Source organism: Furipterus horrens, unplaced genomic scaffold, assembly GCF_987537825.1.
Source record: "Furipterus horrens unplaced genomic scaffold, mFurHor1.1.pri manual_scaffold_10, whole genome shotgun sequence".
Classification (NCBI taxonomy): domain Eukaryota; kingdom Metazoa; phylum Chordata; class Mammalia; order Chiroptera; family Furipteridae; genus Furipterus; species Furipterus horrens.
Genome location: NW_028327180.1, coordinates 74,215,193 through 74,234,786, shown reverse-complemented (window position 1 = coordinate 74,234,786; position 19,594 = coordinate 74,215,193). Strand labels below are relative to the sequence as shown.

The window sequence follows — 19,594 nt, the reverse complement described above, 5'->3', positions numbered from 1 at the left end:
GTGGCCTGACCAGCCAAAACTCTTTTCTGCTGGGAGACAGAGGCTGTGGGAGGGTCTGAGGGTCAAGGACAGGCTGGGAGGCCTGTGGATCCAAATGGGATTGGTGGTGGGGAGAGGAGATGGGAACTTGGAGGTCCCAAGTCATCCCTCTCCCTTTGGCATTGGAATGAATCCAGGTACTTGTCTTTTCTCTTTTCTTTTCTTTTCTTTGTATGTGTCTTTTTGCTTGGTTGTTGTTATTATTTTTTAAATCAGATAACTTACCTGGTATGATTTCATTTCTTTGAAATTCATTGTCTTACTTTTCTGTTCAGAGAGAGATCAGTTTTAGTAGGTGTTTCATGTGGACTAGAAAAGAAAGTGTATTCTGAAGTTGTAATGTCCTCTAAGTGTCAATAAGGTCTAGTCTTTTAATTGTATTGTAAAAATCTTCTATCTCCTTAGTGGTTTTTTTATTGTGGTAAAATATACATAGCAGAAATTTACCATTTTGACCATTTTAACATGTACAGTTCAGTGGAATTCAGCATGTTCATGTGATGTGCAACCATTACTATTCTCTAGTTTCAGAGCTTTTCATTACCCCAAAAGGAAACCCTGAACGCATTAGCAGTTACTCACCATTTTTTCCTTCCTCCAGCCCCTGGAAACCATTAACCTGCTTTCTGTCTCTATGGATTTGCCTAGGTTGGATATCTCTTGTAAATGGACTCATGCAATATGCAGCCTTTTGTGTCTGACATCTTTTAGTTAGCATAACATTCTCAAGGTTATATGAAAAAGTTCTGGAGATTATTTACACAACAATGTAAATAGCCTTAGCACTACTGAACTATACACTTAAAAATAGTTAAAATGGTAAATTCTGTACATTTTGTTATAGTATGTGTTGGCAGTTTGTTCCTTTTTATGGCTGAATAATATTCCATTGCAAGGATGTACCACATTTTGTTTATCCAGTTATCTGTTGCTGGATATTTGGGTTGTTTCCACCTTTTGGTTATTGTGAATAGTGTTATTAACATTTATGTACAATTTTTTGTTTGTACACCTGTTTTTAATTCCTAGGAGTACATTAGCTGTGTCAAAGGGTAATACTATGTTTAACTTGTGAATGAATGGTGAAACTGTTTTCCATAGTGGCTGAACCATTTTAAATGCTCACCAGCAATGTGTGAGAGTTTCAATTTCTCCATATCCTCACCAATGCTTATTCCTCCCCATCCCCGCCACACACTTAGAAATAATTATTGTTGTTCTAGTGAGTAGCTTTTGGTTCTTATTCTCATTTCTCTAGTGACTAATGATGCTGATATTGAGTATCTTTTTATGTGCCAGTTGGCAATTTATATAGCTTCTTTGGAGTGATGCCTATTCAAAGCCTTTACCTATCTATTTTTAAAAATTTATTTTAAAAATTGTGGTAAAAATACCCATAACATAAAAATTTATCATTTTAACCATTTTTAAGTGTATAGTTCAGCATTGTTAAGGCTATTTATGTTGTTGTGCAAAGAATCTTCAGAACTTTTTGATATTTCCTGAACTGAAACTGTATTCATGTTATTTTTAACTTTTTGAGAAACAGCCATACCAACCAGGGCACTAATGTACATTCCCACCAGCATTTCACAAGTGTTCCGATGGTTATTTTCTGTATTTTGATAGTAGCCATCCTAAATGGTGTGAAGTGATACTTTATTGTGGTTTTGATCTGCATTTCCTTAATTTTTAGTGATGTCAAGCATCTTTTTATATGTTTGTTGACCATTTATGTATCTTCTTTGGACAAATGTCTATTCAAGTCTTGTGCCCATTTTTAATTGGTCTGTTAGGCTTTTTTTATTGTTGAGTTCTAAGAATTATTTGTATATTTTGGAGTTGCAATTTTTTTTTTTTTACCATTCTGTGGGTTGTCTTTTTAGTCTCTTGATAGTGTCCTTTAAAAGTTTTTTTAAAAGATTTTATTTATTATTTTTAGAGAGGGGAAAGGGAAGGAGAAAGAGAGGAAGAGAAACATTAATGTGTGAGACAGTTGCCTCTTATATGCCCCCAACTGGGGACCTGTCTGGCAACCTAGGCATGTACCCTAACTGGAAATCAAACTGGCGACCTTTTGGTTCACAGACTGGCATTCAATCCACTGAGCCATACTGGCCAAGGCTGGTGTCTTTTGGTACACAAAAGTTTTAGATTTTTCCTATTTATCAGTTTTTTCTTCTGTTGCTTGATTTTATTGTCATGTTTAAGAAACCACTGCCAAATCCAAGGTCATGAAGATGTACCCCTATGTTTTATAGGTTTAGCTCTTATGTTTAGAACTTTGATCCATTTTGAGTTAATTTTTATATATAGTGTGAGGTAAGTGTCCAATTTCATTCTTTTGCTTGTGGACATCAGTTGTCCCATCTCCATTTGTTGAAGAGGCTGTTATTTCCCCATTGGGTGGTCTTGGCACACTTGTTAAAAAATCAATACAAAAAATGGGTTTATTTATGGACTCTTAATTCTATTCTATTGATCTATATGTATAATATTATGCCATTGTCCCACTGCTTTGATTCCTCTAGCTCTTTGTAATAAGTTTTAAAATCACAAAGTGTGAGTCTTCCAACTTTGTTCTTTTCCAAGATTATTTTGGGATCCCTTGCAATTCCACATGAATTTGAAGATAAGCTTTTCTATTTCTGCAAATATAAAAAAGCCATTGGAATCTTGATAGAGATTGCATTAAATCTATAGGTCAGTTTGGGTAGTTTTACTGTTTTAATTATATGAAGTCTTCCAATTCATGATCACAAGTTGTGTTTCTATTTATTCAGATCCTTAATTTCTTTCAGCAATCATTTGTAGTTTTCAATGCACAAGTCTTTCACTTCCTTAGTTAAATTTATTCCTAAATATTTTATTCTTTTTGATGCTATCGTAAATGGAATTATTTTCTTTCACTTGATGATTCTTTATTACTAACATATAGAAATGCAATTAATTTTTGTGTGTTGATCTTGTAACTTTGCTGAAATTTATTAGCTGTAAAGTTTTTCTTTAGATTCTTTAGAATTTTCTATATATAAAATCATGTCACCTGTGAATGGAGATTTATTTATTTATTTATTTCTAATTGCTCTGCCTAGAACTTCCAGTACAGTGTTAAATAGAAATGGAAAAGTGAGTATCCTGCCTTGTTCTTGATCTTAGGGGGAAAGCTTTTAGTCTTTCACCACTGAGTATGAGGTTAGCTGTGGATTTTTCATAGATGCTTTTTATCATGTTGAGGAAGTTCTCTTCTACTCCTAGTTTATTCAGTTCTGTTGTCATGAAAGGGTGTTGGATTTTGTCAAATGCTTTTTCTACATCAATTGAGATGATCATGTGTTCTACCTCTGCCCCAATTCTATTAATTCAGTGTATTACATTAGTGGGTTTTTGTACATTGAACCACACTTACATTCTAGGGATATATTTCACTTGGTCATGGTATATGATCCTTTTAATATGCTGCTGGATTCTGTTTGCTAGTATTTTGTTGAGGATTTTTGCATTTATATTCATAAGAGATATTGTTCTGTAATTTTCTTTTTCTGTGATGTTTTTGTCAAGTTTTAGTATCAGGGTAATGCTGGCCTTATAAAAGAGTCAGAAAATATTCCCTTCTCTTTAATTTTTTGGGAAGAGTTTGAGAAATATTGGTGTTAATTTTCCTTTAAATGTTTGGTAAAATTCACCAGTGAAGCATTCTGGTCCTGGGCTTTTTTTGTTGTGAAGTTTTTGATTATTGATTCAATCTCTTTATTTGTTATAGGCCTACTCAGATTTCCTATTTCTTCTTGAGCCAGTTTTGGTAGTTTGTATGGTTATAGGAATTTGTCCATTTTATCTATGTTATCTAATTGATTGGCCCTATGTGATTGTTGTTAACTGATTAATTTTTAAAAATATGCTTTATTGATTATGCTGTTACAGTTGTTCCAATTTCTTTTCTCTTTGCTCCCCTCCACCCAGTGGCCCCCCTCCTTCCAGTTGTCCCCCCCTCCTTAGTCCATGCCCATTGGTGGTGCACATAGTTCTTCTCAACATCTTCCTGTCTACTCCCCTCCCTCCCACTATGCTTCTTAATTCCTATACCACCTCCCTCCTTTTCCCCCTTCCCCTCCCTGCTGACCTCCCCTCGTAATATTCCCATACCTATAATTCTTTTCCCACTCTCGTTGCCTACTTAGCCTGCCTTTGTTTCGATTTCCTTGCTTCTGTTGTTGGTTGTTGTGGTACAGTTTTCATTTTAATGTTCATAGTTTTGATCCTCTTTCTCCTAAACAAGTCCCTTTAACATCTCATTTAACAGTGGTTTGGATCTGATGAACTCCATCAATTTTACTTTGTCCTGGAAGCACTTTCTCTGCCCTTCTATTCTGAATGACAGCTTCGCTGGATAGAGTAATTGTGGTTGTAGGTTTTTGCTTTTCATCACTTTGAATATTTCTTGCCAGTCCCTTCTTGCCTGCAGAGTTTCTTTTGAGAAATCAGCTGATAGTCTTATTGGGACCCCTTTGTACGTAATTCTCTTCTCTCTTGCTGCTTTTAAGATTCTCTCTTTATCCTAATTTTTGACATTTTGATTATAATGTGTCTTGGTGTGGTTCTCCCTGGATCCAGCTTTTTTGGAACTCTCTGTGCTTCCTGGACCTATAAGTCTATCTCCTTACTAGAATTTCTAGTTCTTCTTCACCTTCTGGCAATTGTATGATTTGGATGTTGGCCTGCTTATAGCTGTCCCAGAGGTTTCTGAGCCTCTCCTCATTTTCCTCACTTTTCGTTTCCTCTTTCTGCACTGGTTGACTATTTGTTCCTTCCCTATATTCCGATTTGTTGATTTGATCCTTGGTTTTCTTTCCCTCACCACTAGTTTCGTATGTGTTTTTGTTCATTTCAGCAGGACTAGCCTTCATTCCTTCCCTGTCTTGTTTAAAAATCTGCTGTTAGGTCTGTAAGCATTTTTATAACCAAAGCTCTGAACTGTGCCTCAGAAAGATTTTTCTATCTGCTGCTTCGTTAGATTAGATATTTGCTTCTGGTCAGCTGTGTCACCAGGATCTCTATCATGATCTGTGCGATCCTGACAGTTTTGTGTTTACCTTTGCTTCCTGAGCAGAGCTGCCACACTTCCTATGCTATAAGGGGCGGAGCCCCATGCACTTGTCACAACACTGTGACCCTTCTCACCATGCTGTGTGTTTTCTGTGGGGGTGGGGGTCCAAGATGAATTTCTGTCATTCACTCTCTGCTGAGAGACTGGGAGCTTCCTCCTCCATCCCCACCCCCTCCAGGCCTCACAGTTCAACGCATTGGGGGTCTGCCTTCCCCAGCATTGGAATCACAAGCTGACAGGTATGGTCTGCAGCTGGGGGTGCTCCCCAGGCACTCCTTGCCTCCCCTTAAATGCAGGTGTCTGTTCTTACCGCCGTCCTGCCACTGTTGCCGCTGCTGCCTCCGCTGCCAGCACAGCTTGACCTCTCCTCCCCTCCCTGGCTTCATCCCTCCTACCCGTCTGGACGAGCACCACTTCTTTATAACTTCATACGTTGGACTTCCATTTATTTTCTGGAACTTCTGGTTATTTCTGGTTTTGCAGTAGTTGTATTCCTTCTTAGTTGTGGAGGGAGATGGAGCTGTCAGTCTAGGCCTCCATTTTGGCCAGAAGTCTCAACTAGTTAATTATTTAGTATTCTTGTTCTTTCTGCTATTGAGAAAGCAGTGTTAAAATCTTCAGCCAAGATTGTGAATATATCTTTCTCCTTTTGGTTCTATCAATTTTTTTGAGACTCTGTTATTAATTGCACACAAATTTAGGATGCTTATATCTTCTGGTAGATTGACACTTTTATTGTTATTAATTGTCTCACTTTATTTCTAGTAATGTTTCTTGTCTTCAAGTCTATTTTGTCAGATATTAGTGTGGTTATACCGAAGTTCTTTTGTTAATATTTGCATTTATGTATTTTTCCATCCTTTGCTTGCAAGATTTGTTTTCCATTACATTAAGATGCATCTCTTGTATCATACACTTAAAAATCCAGGTCTGATAATCTTTGCCTCTTAATTTGACCATGTAATGAATTACCAATATATTTGAGTTCAAATGTACCAGGCTACTGTATGTTTTTTCTTTCTTTTTTCTTAATGCTACCTGAGGATATATTTTTATTTATTTTAGAGAGAGAAGAAGGGAGAAAGAGAAACATATATTGGTTGCCTCCCATATGTGCCCTGACCGGGGACCAGGGATTAAACCCACAACCTATTAATGTGCCCTGACTAGGAATCAAACTCCCAACCCTTTGGTGTATGGGACAACACTCCAACCAACAGAACCACACCAGCCAGGACAAAATACCCTTAAAACACTCTAACTCCACTTATTGCCCTCTCAACATATATACTACTGTCATCATGTTTTTAACTATTATATCTCTCTCTCTATATTTTATTCCCCAGAAAACATTATTATTGTTGCTTTCCACAATCAGTATATATTCATTTAGATCTGGCCACCCTTTTTCTTGTTCTTCATTTCTTTCTGCTTCTCCATGCTTCCATCTAGAATAATTTTTCTTCTGTCTGAAGGACTTCCTTTAGTATTTCCTTTCTTAATTTCATTTTTTTGGAAGTATGATTGAGATATTTCCCAGGGCCCCTTGTCCTTGATGGGTCCTGAACTCCAGTTTTTGTTCTCCAGTCCTTATAAGGCCACTCAGTTGCTCAGCCTTTTAGCCACTGCTTGTGAATTGGCAAATGCTTCAAGGAGGAAAGCTGCTCCTTGTTGGGCTTACCTCTCCATAGTTCCCTCCTTTGCAGCATGTTTACCCTTGAAGTCCTCACTGTTTTCATATTTCCCCAACGCCTTCACCCACATGTTTCATTAATATTTTGATCAGCAATTGTTTCTTCTGCGAGAGTTCATCTGCAACAAGCTAGTCTGTTGTTACTAGGATTGGAAAGATTGCCTGGTTTATTTTTTGATTTTGCCCTCATGACTGATGGCTGGTGAATATTCAGTGTATGTGGAGCTCAGACAATATTATCAATATTGCCCTATACTTCTTATTATGAATGCATATGTAAATAGCTATATACATTTACACATATATATACATACACATACATGTAAAATATATATACACATAAACATACCATATCAAGGCACACATAGGATCTTTTAAGCTTTTGGAAAAGGTGTAGAAAATTCTTGCTTGTCAGCTACATATAAAGCCTTATATTATTGTTTTCTAAATTATTTTCTGTGGTGTGAATGTTCCACATGATATTAATAGAGTCTTTTCTCTAAAATGGCGCCAATACCAATAAATTTGGGAAGTTGTCCATTAAATCTTCTCCTTGGAGACATCTAACACATTTAAGCCTGTTAAAGATTCTGAAACATGTAAATAAACTTATTTGATTATGAAATCCCTTTTGAGGGGAATAGTTATTCCATTGGTAGGTAAATCTTGGGAGACACTGCCTTATAGCAAACCTAAATCCACAAAATTCTATACCAATCAGTATCTGGTGTTCAAGGGTCTTTGTCTTCACAAAGATGACGTGTCATCCAGTATTTCCTCAAATGTGGACACTGCAAGGAGAGTCTAAAATATCAGGCATTGAGTTTGTAGGGTTGCAGTCCCTTTGCTACTTAGTGGGTAAAAAAGAAGGCAGAAATCAGGGCTATATTTATTCCCAGTTTTTTTGTCTGTACCTCCTGGAGTAAAACTATTTGCTCAGGTTCACTTGGTCCCAGCCGAGCTCAGCATGGGGTATAGATGGTAGGAATTGATTTTTCTTTTTCATAAGACCAAACTCTTTTTCACTTCACCTACCTCTTGGAGGTCTTGCTGCCCTTCTGTACAAGTGACAGGGTGAGACAGTTGTGACAGAATACACAGAGCTTCCGCTCAGGAGCCAAGAGGCCTGGGTTCAAGTTCTGGTGCTGGGTGACCTTGGGAGAGTTAACCATGGAGTAGTGGGTGAGAGCATGGGCTTTGGTGTTAGACACACTTAGCCCTTCCACTTCCTTGCTGTGGGACCATGGACACATCACCTTCCTGCACCTCAGTTTCCTTACCTGTCAAATGGGGGTAGTAATGACAACCACTTCACCTCCTCTTTGTTGTGAGAAGGAGACAAGATAATGCATGTCATGTTCAATACCTGGAACATTGTAGGCACCTGGAAAATGTCAACTATTATAATACATCATTCAATCTGACTCCACCTGGGTTTGGAGAGAACCCCAACCTCTCATGATGCTTGAGGATTGAGTAGAATCTTGAATGTGAAAGAGAGTTTCATAAACTCTTGGAGACAACAGGAAGTCCTGCCCTTGATGCTGTCTTATCCCTTCTGGCTGGGCAGGGCAGGTGTGGGGACCACACCAGCCTCCATCCCGACCCTCAGGCAGAACCATTTTTTCATTATAGAACATTGGCAAGAAGATGTCCTGCCAGCAATTCATTGCCAACTTGGACCAGCTGAATGATGGCCAAGACTTTTCCAAAGACCTGCTGAAGGTATGACCTGTTAAGGGTCTCCATGCTTCCAGCTGTACCAGGGTGGGTAGAGAGGAGAGAGGTCTCTGCTCCACTACATCCTGATATTTCATATTCTTAATACTGGAGTAAGGGCCATCATAATTTTGGAACAGAGTTAGAGGCCATCCAGCCCAATGTTTGACTATTATGTGTTCCTTGAGTTAGGTGAAGGGGTAGGCTTTGCAAGATATGTTTTTAGTGCTACATCATCATTATTGCTGTCATGGTAATCATCAATACTGCCACCAATGGTCACGGCTGCCACAACATCACTACTGCCTTTACCACCACCACCACCATCAAGTTCATCATGGAGAAGAGCCCACTCATTCCTTCAACATCACTGGAATTAAGGGAATCTAGTTTTCTTTTGAGGCTGACACTCAGTGGAACTCTGGCCTTTCAAGCCTGCTCAATTCTTGGCCTTGGAAGAAGAAAAGCAGGTTTTTTTGGGGGGGGGGCAGGTAGAAGATGAGTTCAGTTTTAGATAGTGAGTTTGAAGGACTTGGTGATACCATCTGGGCAGTTGGATAGTGAATCTGGAGGTTAAAAAGTAGAATATCGTCTCCGTCACTCTCTTACCATAATTATTTCTTCACCACCAAGAAGCACTTGTTAAGAATGTATTTGTGAGATCAAATTGTCACAGTCCCACCACCCAGCTAACCCACTTCTCCCCACCTACTCATTTACCCACCTACCCAGGCTTCCATGCATCCATCCTTCCATCTCCTCACCCACCAACTCAGTAATTCACCCGTCAGCCATACAGACATGCCCTATACCCTTAAATATCCCTGTACACACTCCACATTCAGTCATCCACCCACCGCCCACCCATTTCCCCACCCACCCACCTACCCCCCAACCCATCTACCTGTTCATACTCAAATCTGTCCACCCAGTCATCTACCGAATCATCCACCTGCAACCCCCACTCATTCACCCATCCAACAAACAAGTATGAATCAAACATCTGCTTTATCCCACTGGCTTAAAAGTGCTCCCTCACTGCGTCCACATTGCTAGAGGTAGATGGAGATTTCTTTGATTTTTTCATCAAAGCTCCTCTCTCTTTTTACCCCTCTCCCAGACCCTTTACAACTCCATCAAGAATGAAAAGCTGGAATGGGCCATGTGAGTAGTGCCCATGGCACAGGTATGGGGAGAGTGAATCACTGGGAGGGGGAGGGGGCATGGCTGGGGTTTGCAGGGAAGTCACTCCTGCCACTCTCCATGGTGCTGATTTCTCCCAACCCAGGGCCACATTGACCCCTGTCCAGCTGGCCAAGCACCTGGTGTTGAGTTTCCCTTTGGGTTCCCCTTTTTTGTCTTGATAAAAAGTGTGCAATGTTCACACTGTTATAGAACAGATGAACTGTGACTTTAGTTCCGTGATATCCACACTGGTTTTCTGTACTGGGGATACTACCACTATTCCCAAATGATGATAACTCTTTCCTCTCTGGGAAGTAAGTAGTCAAAAGGCAATGGGTCCCCCTATGGCCCCAAGAATATGACCATGTTTAGGTGGCAAGTGTTTTTGGCAGTGGGGAAGGGCAACTTCCCCCTAACTTCTTCCCCTGTGAACTCAGTGAGACCTGGATGTGGTGACCTTGCTAATTTGGGGAGACTGAGATGCTCTGGGGAAAGTGGCTGCCCTGCCCTGCTGTTCTCCCCAAGGCAGCCTGGGTCTTTGGGTTTGTGTAGAGGTCCCAACCAGGGATTGTTAGAAATATCACCCCTAAGGAAAAGGGCTGGTATTCTTCTATCAAGGCCCCATGGGGATCCTCATCTACTGGCTGCCCTCCCTCAGCATGTCTGTGGGGCTTGGGGCACAGCTTCAGTCTGGCCATGAGTTACTGATCCCTGGAGCTGGGCTTTCAGAGTTGGAGAGAGGAGAAGGAAGACCAGGAACAAGGTCTGGAGATAGTAAGATCTCCAACTTTGTGAACAAGGGTGAGGATTAGAGCTTGGAGGTCAAAAATCAAAGATCAGAGGTCAGGGGTCTGAATTGAAGACTTGAGGGGAGGAATCAAAGATCTGGAGCTGTGATCTGGAATTGGAACCTCCTCTTCTCTGTGCTTCACTTCAATTGGCCCCCAGAGGATAGTCAGTGGGGAGAAGGCATGTCGTTGTGGGTCTGAGGCCTCCCTGGAGGTGGTACTCAGGCCTAGTACTTTCCCAGTGATGAGGATGAACTGAGGAAATCACTGTCGGAGCTGGTGGATGACAAGTTTGGGACTGGCACAAAGAAGGTGACACGGATCCTGGATGGTGGCAACCCCTTCTTGGATGTCCCACAGGCTCTCAGTGCTACCACCTACAAGCATGGTGTGCTGACTCGGAAGACTCACGCCGACATGGATGGCAAGAGGAGTGGGTGTCAGGCAGGGGAAGGGGCATGGGGAGGGATGCTAGTCCAGATGGGGTCCACCCCCCCTTTGCCACTTCTCTGGGGACTCACATGCAGATAGATGTGTGGGGGAAGCAGGGGAAGAGGAGATATTGGGGTGGGTGGTTTTGGCCACACTACCTGTGCCTCATCCTCAGCGCCCCGTGGGAGGCGTGGCTGGAAGAAATTCTACGCGGTGCTCAAAGGGACCATCCTGTACCTGCAGAAGGTGAGACTGCCTCAATGTCCTTACCCATTAAGGGCCACCTCATTCTCCAATCCAGCCCCTCCTTGTGTCTGGAAGATCCTGGGCAGGACCTGGTGCTTAGGCAGGTAGATGCTGGGTCTTTTCCATCAGGGGACTGACTCAAGCTCAGGGACGGGTCCTTTAATTGCCCAGGGGCTCAGAGGACATCCAATGTAAGGGCTGTTCAGGTGTCTGGGATAAGCTGGACATAGGAAGGAGTGCCTGGAGTGATTTTAGTTGGGGGTTGGCATGGCAGCAGTTGAAAAAGGTGGAAGCTACATTGATGGAGGGAGAGCGAGAGGGAGGGTTGGGGAAGGTGGAGAAAATGTGGGTCGGTAAGCCAGAGCCTGGCCATGATAGAGGTTGGCCACCCCCCACCCCACCTGTACAGGATGAGTACAGGCCTGACAAAGCTCTGTCTGAGGGTGACTTGAAGAATGCCATTCGTGTGCACCATGCTCTGGCCACCAGGGCCTCTGACTACAGCAAGAAGTCCAACGTGCTCAAGCTGAAGACAGCTGACTGGAGGGTCTTCCTGTTCCAAGCACCGTAAGTAGGAGTGGGAGCCCCCTTGCACTCCCTTGGACTCAGGGCCTGGAGCCTGGAGCCTGCACTGCCCTCCTCTTCTCAGCTGCTTCCACTTCAGGGAAGGTGCCTAAGCTCCTCTCCATGAGTACATCCGCTTGGCACAAACCAACAGCAGGGTCCCCCACAGTCATGTTCTCTGAGTGTGGTCTCCTTAGCATTTCCTGGAAACTTGTTAGAATGTGGTTTCTCTGGTCCCACCTTAGACCTGCTGAATCAGAATCTCTGGGGATGGGTCAGCAATTGGGTTTCAACAAGCCTTCCAGGTGAACTCCCTACATATGGGGCAGATGGAGTCTATGAATCATCCTTCACTTCCAGTCAGGGTGGGAGAGACTCACCCTACAGTTTCTCTGTAAGGCCTTCCATCCATTACCCTGTACCCCATCCTCCTGTGACTTCATGTTTCATATGAGAGAGGGTAGTGGGCGAGTTCTCAGGCTGGGCATGTACGTGCCTAGGAAGGTAATGAGGACAACCAGCTGCTTCTAATGATCCCTGGGCCAGCTGGCTCTAGGATCCTTCAGCTCCATGGCCATTAGCTCTGGACCTGGCAGCTTTATCTTCACTTGAAAATCCAGGTCTTGCCTGGGAGCTGGGACAGAAGGGAGCTCCTTACATGGATGTGACCAGGCCCATCCAGCCCTCACCCCTCCTTCCTCCCTCACTCCTTTGCCCACCTACATGGAGGTATTTGTGCTCTGTCTGTGCCAGGCTAGTGCTGGGTACTGGGTGTTGGGTCAGGAAGAGGGAGTCCCATTGTGAGAAACTGGTGCCCTTTCCCCTCCCATGCTGTCCCCAGGAGCAAAGAAGAAATGCTGTCCTGGATCCTTAGGATCAATCTGGTAGCTGCCATCTTCTCAGCCCCGGCCTTCCCGGCTGCTGTCAGCTCCATGAAGAAATTCTGCCGGCCCCTGCTGCCCTCCTGCACCACTCGCCTCTGCCAGGTACAAGCTCCTAGGATCACAACACCGCCTCCCCAGGCTGCCTTCCCCCATGCCAGGCCCCATCGTTCAATAGCCCTCCTCTCAGCTCCTGCACAGTGTCCTGGGCTTGGAGATAAGGGTAAGGGGCAGATATTCTCTTCCATCCTCACTGCACCCAACTCCCACTACAGAAGGGGAGACTGAGGCCACACACAGCACTGGCCTGGCTGTGCTGTGGTGGGTGGCATGGGTGTGCTTCTATGTCAGTGGCGGTGTATCCTCTGGGTATGATTGTGGGTCTCTGGGCATCATGTATGTTTAGGCATGAATGTGAGAAAATGTGTGTGTCATAGGGAGCTAGGGTTAGGGAGACTCAGCTGACCCTTCATCCAGTCATCTACCCTTAAATGTTTTATTTGTAATCCTAAAAAAACTCCAGTTCATTTGTACTCCAGTTTTTCAGGTATTTTTTTTTTTCTTTTGATGGAAAAAATAAATGAGGGAGCACTACTGGAGAGGCAGAGGACAGGGAAGGCGTCTCACCTCCTGCTTTTGCCAGCTGCTGGCCCTTTTCCTGCTGGGCCCTTGTCCTGGATCTCTCCACTGAGCTCCTGGGGCTGCTGCTTATGCCCAGAGCCCCTACGCATGCCCAGCCAGTGCACACACACCCATGCCATACATGTGTTCACACACACGCACATGCATACACACAGCCCATTGTCCACATAGCACAAAGCAATGTGGCTGTACTGTGGTGGGTGGGATGTGTGCATGTGCTTGTCTGTATGACAGTGTCTCTGCCTTCTTTTGGTGTCATCCAGGGTCTGTGACCATCATATGTGTCTGGCATGAGTGTAAGAGCATGTGTGCATTGTGCAGAACTTGGAATTGCCAAGACCAGGCTTCCCTTGGTCCAGTGTGTTTGTGTGAGCATGTGAGAGTCCATATGAGCTGGGGAGGGGGTGTCTGGGTGATTGTGTGTCTATGTCAGGGAGTGTCTATATGCACATACAAGCTTGAGGGTCTCTCACCTCCCAAGCCTGCTGGGAGGTATCTAGGAGAGCAGATGCCAACATGAGAAAAGAGGAAGGAATAAGGTGGTGCTCTCCTTCAAATCTGGAGTCTGGCTTAACCCCACGTATTGATGATCCTGGCCAGGCCTCAATTTCCCTGTCGTGAAGCATATCCTAGCAGGACAGGATTAGATATACTCCTATGACATCCTGAGAGTGGACCTCACAGCCCAGGACTTGTCTTTGCAGGAGGAGCAGCTGCGTTCTCATGAGAATAAGTTGAGACAGGTGACTGCAGAGCTGGCTGAGCACAGGTGTCACCCAGTGGAGAGGGGCCCCAAGTCCAAGGAGGCGGAGGAGAGCCGGCTGAAGGAGCACTATCTCACGTTCGAGGTGGGCCCTCTGGGGGACAGAGTGTGAAGGGCAAGGCTGGGACCAGAAGAGGCCACCTTCCATCTTTCACCTCCCACCACCAACACCATTCCTTAGCCAGGAGCTCCTAGTTTGGGGGATCCCCACTTTGGGGGCTCCCCTGAGGCAATCATGGACTGTGCATGGCCTCCCGTGGGCCAGTCTGCACAGTCCAGCTGTCATTTGTTAATGAAACAATTGTGCCCTCACTTGTATCTCTCAAAGAGCACCAGCCAGGCTCAGCCAGGCACCCCCCACCCCCAATTCACCACCCCTCACTCCTTGCCTCCACTTCCCCACAGGCTCAGCTTCTCAGGAAGCTTTCCCAACCAAGCTTACAGAACTCTCAAGCCCTATCCACATGACTTCCCCCCTTTGTCACATTTTCCTCTTTGCCATGTTTCCCAAGCAGAGCAGCTTAATCTTTTCTTCTAAACTCTCCCTTCTTTCCACCTCGTCTCTCTCTGCCCACGACTCTGATTCTGCCCCCCGATGCTTTGCAAATGGGGCTGACTGAGTATCACCTTCGCTGGGTGAAGGATAAGGTTGGCTTGGGGGAGGAAGGCAGGAACCACCTGTCCATTTTGGACGGGCCTTCAGATTGCCCTGCACCTGGGAGTGGACAGACAGAGAGGTGGGGACTGGGCTAGGAAGCCCCCAGAGCAGGAAGGGCAGGAAGTCAGCAATCTCAGTCTCTAGATTTCCACACTGATTTTCTGTTGAGGTGTGGGTGAGAGAGGAGAGTTCCCAGGCTAGCTCCCCACCTTTTGAAAAACATGAAGCTTTGTAGTTTTTGAAAGTCTTCTCAGATCCACTCTCTCTGCAACCTAAAAATGGTGATGGCAAATGCTACAGTGGACTAATGTCTTGTGAACTGCCAGGTGTGATTCTTGTCACTTGCCTTGCATTGATTGATATAATCCTCATATCAACTCTGTAAAATGAGTTCTGTTATCCCCATGTTACAGACAGGGAAATTGAGGCTTGGAGAGGTCAGATCACTTGCTGAGGTGACACAGTTAAAAAACTCGAGCCAGAATCCCAACCCGGGCTATAGACTGATAGATTGTAGCTATACTGCCCTGGTGTTTCTCACTCCTGCCTGACTTGACTGGAGCAAGAGGAGGGAGGTGGTGGGGGAGGGGAGGTGAAGCTTAGCAGTGGAGGGTCTTTCTTTTCATGTGCCTGAGCTGGGCAAGAGTAGAGTCTCCTGACCATTATTCTCTGCTTCTTCCAGGACCCCTCCTCCCCCGACTGGTGAAGGCCTGAAGCTCAGTGTCAAAGGCCCTCAGTCAAATCTCCCTCATAAATGTTTACTAATTTTCAAACTATTTAATAGCTTGTGAATTTACCTCACTTCCCATGTCCTCACCACCCTGGACATTATTGAATGCTTTAATCTTCACCAGGTTTAACAAATGGTGTCTCATTGCTATTTTAATTTGGATTAAAAAATTTAATTGTGATAAAATACACATTGCATACAATTTACCATATTAATCATTTTAAGGTATGTGGTTCAGTAGTGTTAAGGCTATTCACACTGTGGTACAACCAACCTTCAGAACTTTTTTATCTTCCCAGACTAAAACTCTATACCTATTAAACAACTCCTCAACCCGCCCCCACTCCCCCAGCCCTGACACCCATGATTCTACTTTCTATCTCTCTGAATTTGACTACTCTACGTACTTCATATAAGTGGGATCACACAGAGCTTGAGTTTTTGTGACAGGTTTATGTCACTTAATGTAATGTTCTCAAGGTTTATCCATGTTGTAGCATATGTGAGAATTTCCTTCCCTTTTAAGGCTGAGTAATATTTCATTGTATGTACATCTCATATTGTATTTCCATTCATCTGCTGGGCATTTGGTTGCTACCACCTTTTGGCTATTGTGAATAATGATGCTGTAAACATAGGTATGCAAATATTTCTTTGAAACCCTGCTTTCAATTTTTTGGGATATATATCCAGAAGTGATGTTGCTGGATCATATAGTAATGTTACTTTCTGCTTTTTGAGAAATAGCCATACTCTTGTTCACAGCGTTTATATATTATTTTACAATCCCCTCAGCAGTGCACGAGGGTTCTAATTTCTCCACATCTTCACCAATACTTGGTATTTTGTTTTGTTTTTTTTTTTCCTTTTCTTTTAGAGTAGCCATCCTAATGGCTGTGAGGTAGTTCATTATAATTTTGATGTTGAACATCTTTTATCTGCTTATTGGCCATTTGTATATCTTCTTTGGAGAAATGACTATTCAAGCCCCCTGTCCACTTTTTGATAGGGTTCTTTATAGGAGGTTTTCTTTTTTTTTTCCAAAAATTTATTTATTTATTTTTAGAGAGGGGAAAGGAGGGAAAAAGGGAGCAAAACATTAATGTGAGCGAAAACTATCAATCGATTGCCTCTTGCATGTGCCCCTGTTGGGGACCAAACTTGCAACCCTGGCATGTGCCCTGACTAGGATTTGAACTAGTGACTTTTTTTTGCAGGATGATGCCCAGCCAACTGAGCCACACTGGTCAGGGCAGAAGTATTTTTGTTTTGTTTTGTTTTTTAAATACATTCCAGATACTAGACTTATAGCAGATAATTATTTGAGAATATTTCTCTCCCATTCTTTAGATTGCCCTTTTTATTTTATTGAATGTGTCCTTTGATATACAAAAGTTTAAATTTTTGATGTAATCCCATTTGTTTATTTTTACTTTTGTTGCCTGTGCTTGCCTATTTGTTTTATTGTATTGTTTATCTCATTTTTATTGATTTTGTGAGTTCTCTGAATATTAAATCTTTTGTCATCTAAGATACAAATAGTTTTTCACATTTTGTTGTTGTTTGACTTTGTTTCTGACCTTTCAATGCTCTTTTCCTAGAAAAGCCGTTATGAGACCTATATCCACCTCCTGGCAATGAAAATCAAAGTGGGCTCAGATGACCTGGAGTGGATTGAGGCCCGTCTGGCTACCCTGGAAGGGGACGACTCTTCCCTCCGAAAGACACACTCAAGCCCTGCCCTCAGCCAGGGCCATGGAACTGTGACTGGCAGCAAAGCCATGAAGGATACCACTGGAACTGACACTTAGCTGGCATGGATGGACTGGCCCCAGAGGCAGGCAAATGCCTCCAGAGGGGTCAGAGAGCACAATTCCAGCCAGGGGCCACTCAGACCAGCTCCATGCAGTTGACGGGCAGCCAGAGGGGTGTGGAGAGCCCCAGGGGCCAAGGAGATGGACATTATCTTCATGGCATTGATTTTGCAACCTGGGGCTTCTCAGAACCTCAGACTCTCTCCCTGGCCCTCGAATCCCCCTTCACCATGAAGCCTCACTTTGTAGGCCAGTTGTATGCATGCTCTAGATACCATCTCAACTGGTGAAGTGGAAAGGGCAGTTGACTTCCCAGCTCCTCGTCTTCTTACAAGTTCTTGCCTCATCTCCCTTGTTTCTGAGGGCAGGTCTTGACTCCAGGTCTCAGCTTAGACTCCCACCCTTTCTCCTTCTCCTTCCTCTGAATTGACCAGCAGCAGGTCTGCAGACCACCAGCACTATCCTCTCTCCCTCCACCCAGCAACCTCTGGGATCACACCCCATTCTCCCTCACATCGCAGTAATCCAGGACCCTCCATGCCAAGCTGTCTCTCTCTGCCTATGTGTGCGTCCACCTCACCTTCCATCCATTGAGGCCACTACTGCTTTCTTTTATATGAACATAAATGTATATAGAGGAATTATATATATATGAGGACTCCCTTTAAGGATGGTTTTGGAACTGTGATATCAGAGGATGAAATAAGATGAAGGAAGAGCCTCTTTCAGGGCTGCTATCTGGCCCCTTGGTGGCCCTGACACTCTGGGAGGGAAGGTGGGGATAGTGCTGACCTCCTCTCACTCCATTTTTCCCTTTTCCGGCTGACCTGTGACTTACATTGCTCTTACAGTTGATGTTTTGGAATAAATAGACAGTGCGTGTGTGTGCCACCCCATCTGTTCCACAGGCATCACGGTGTGAGTGGGATGGGACTGTGGCTCTTTATTTTTTGGTCTTTATGTTGGTGCTGCCAGGTCTCTGAGCTCCAGAGGTGGCCTCTTGTTCAGATCTACTGCTACAGGAATAAAAGACACTCTGCCTTGCAAATAGCCACTTGTCAATAAGCCCAAAGATGTTTGGTGGGGCAAGGTTATGGAAACCATTAATCTTTGGTCTTGGGAAAAGGTGGAATGGCAGGTTGCTGATTGTTTTTTAGGTTGATATTTTTTTTGCTTTTCTAGTGACCCAGAAATGATAGCTAAGGACATGTATAGGAAGAAAGAATTTTCCCACACGATGATCACAGACTAGCATCCTTTAAACGCTGCGTTCCTCAGACAGTTGGTGGGGGTGAAGGCATACTTAATGTAATGATGAGTAAATCCTTTCTTTTAAATAGATTACTGTAGTTTGGCCAGCAATTTGACCTCACTGATAACATATTTCGTTAATAAGTCAACCTCGCAACTAAGTACCCAACATTTACAAGCCCACTCATATTTGATGCAGGTGACATGTGAGTTTATGGAGAAATGTAGTGATTTAAATCCCGATTATTAATTTAGATCAATTGAAGTGTATTTTATATTCAAACCATCTGGCCCCTTCATTTTGCTGAGGGGAATTAAATGGTCATTTAAGTGAAATTGCAAGAGCAGTGTGGCAACATAAAGAATTGTCTGCACTTTTTCCATGCTGTCTCAAAAGTCATTTGATTTTTGGGGTCAGCTTCCCATTGTCCGTCTCCTGAGGACAGGTGAGTGAAAGCAGAGGCGCAAGCCCTGTCCGTTGCAGACAGATGTGCTTCCCTGAGCACTAGTTGTACCTCCCATCCGTAAAAAAATTTTTTTAGTTCACTTTCTTAATTGTATCATTTATTGTAAATTATATACATGTACTACTGTACTAAAATATTATGTACATTATAAAACATACACAAAAATATAAATTTAAAAAAGATGAGATGAAAATAAATCTAAATCGAAGTTCTAATATTTTTTCCTGTATTCTAATGGACCATGATTTCTCCCCACAACCTCTGCCCCTAAAGTAATGCCCATTTTCCAGGACTGTCCAAATCCAGGGGCTGGAGGACCCCCCAGGTGAGATGCTGTCAGTGTTTGCGCCACCTATTGGTCCTGGGAAGTGTCCACAGCTCAGGGATTCCTGAAGGCTGGCTTCTTGAGGACAGCTGAACATTCATCCTCTTATTAAGTGAAGGTCAACAGTGTGGCACATTGTGCTGGGTGCTGGGGATACTGTGGTGAGAAAAGGATTGACCAGCTACCTGTCCACATGGGGCTCACAGTCTAGAGGGGAGGGGGACAGGCAGTCACCATCACCATTTGGGACTCTGGGAGGGCTGAGGGAGACAAGCCAAAAATGAACGGGC

At 43.6% G+C, this 19,594-nt stretch overlaps 1 protein-coding gene across 2 annotated transcripts in view; it reads left to right on the top strand.

The window, feature by feature from the left end:
- PSD2 (pleckstrin and Sec7 domain containing 2) overlaps positions 1–18,586 on the top strand; it is a 43,354-nt gene extending 24,768 nt beyond the window's left edge. Inside the window, exons 8-15 of one of the 2 annotated variants that reach the window (XM_090288194.1) lie at positions 8,475–8,564; positions 9,679–9,722; positions 10,774–10,964; positions 11,139–11,209; positions 11,619–11,776; positions 12,615–12,759; positions 14,001–14,144; positions 17,049–18,586. In XM_090288194.1, the coding sequence (XP_090144320.1) occupies positions 8,475–8,564; positions 9,679–9,722; positions 10,774–10,964; positions 11,139–11,209; positions 11,619–11,776; positions 12,615–12,759; positions 14,001–14,144; positions 17,049–17,258 (1,053 nt within the window). In that variant the 3' untranslated portion in view covers positions 17,259–18,586. The remainder of the gene's footprint in view (positions 1–8,474; positions 8,565–9,678; positions 9,723–10,773; positions 10,965–11,138; positions 11,210–11,618; positions 11,777–12,614; positions 12,760–14,000; positions 14,145–17,048) is intronic. The other variant, XM_090288195.1, reaches the window with a different exon arrangement.
- Positions 18,587–19,594: the final 1,008 nt, after the last annotated feature.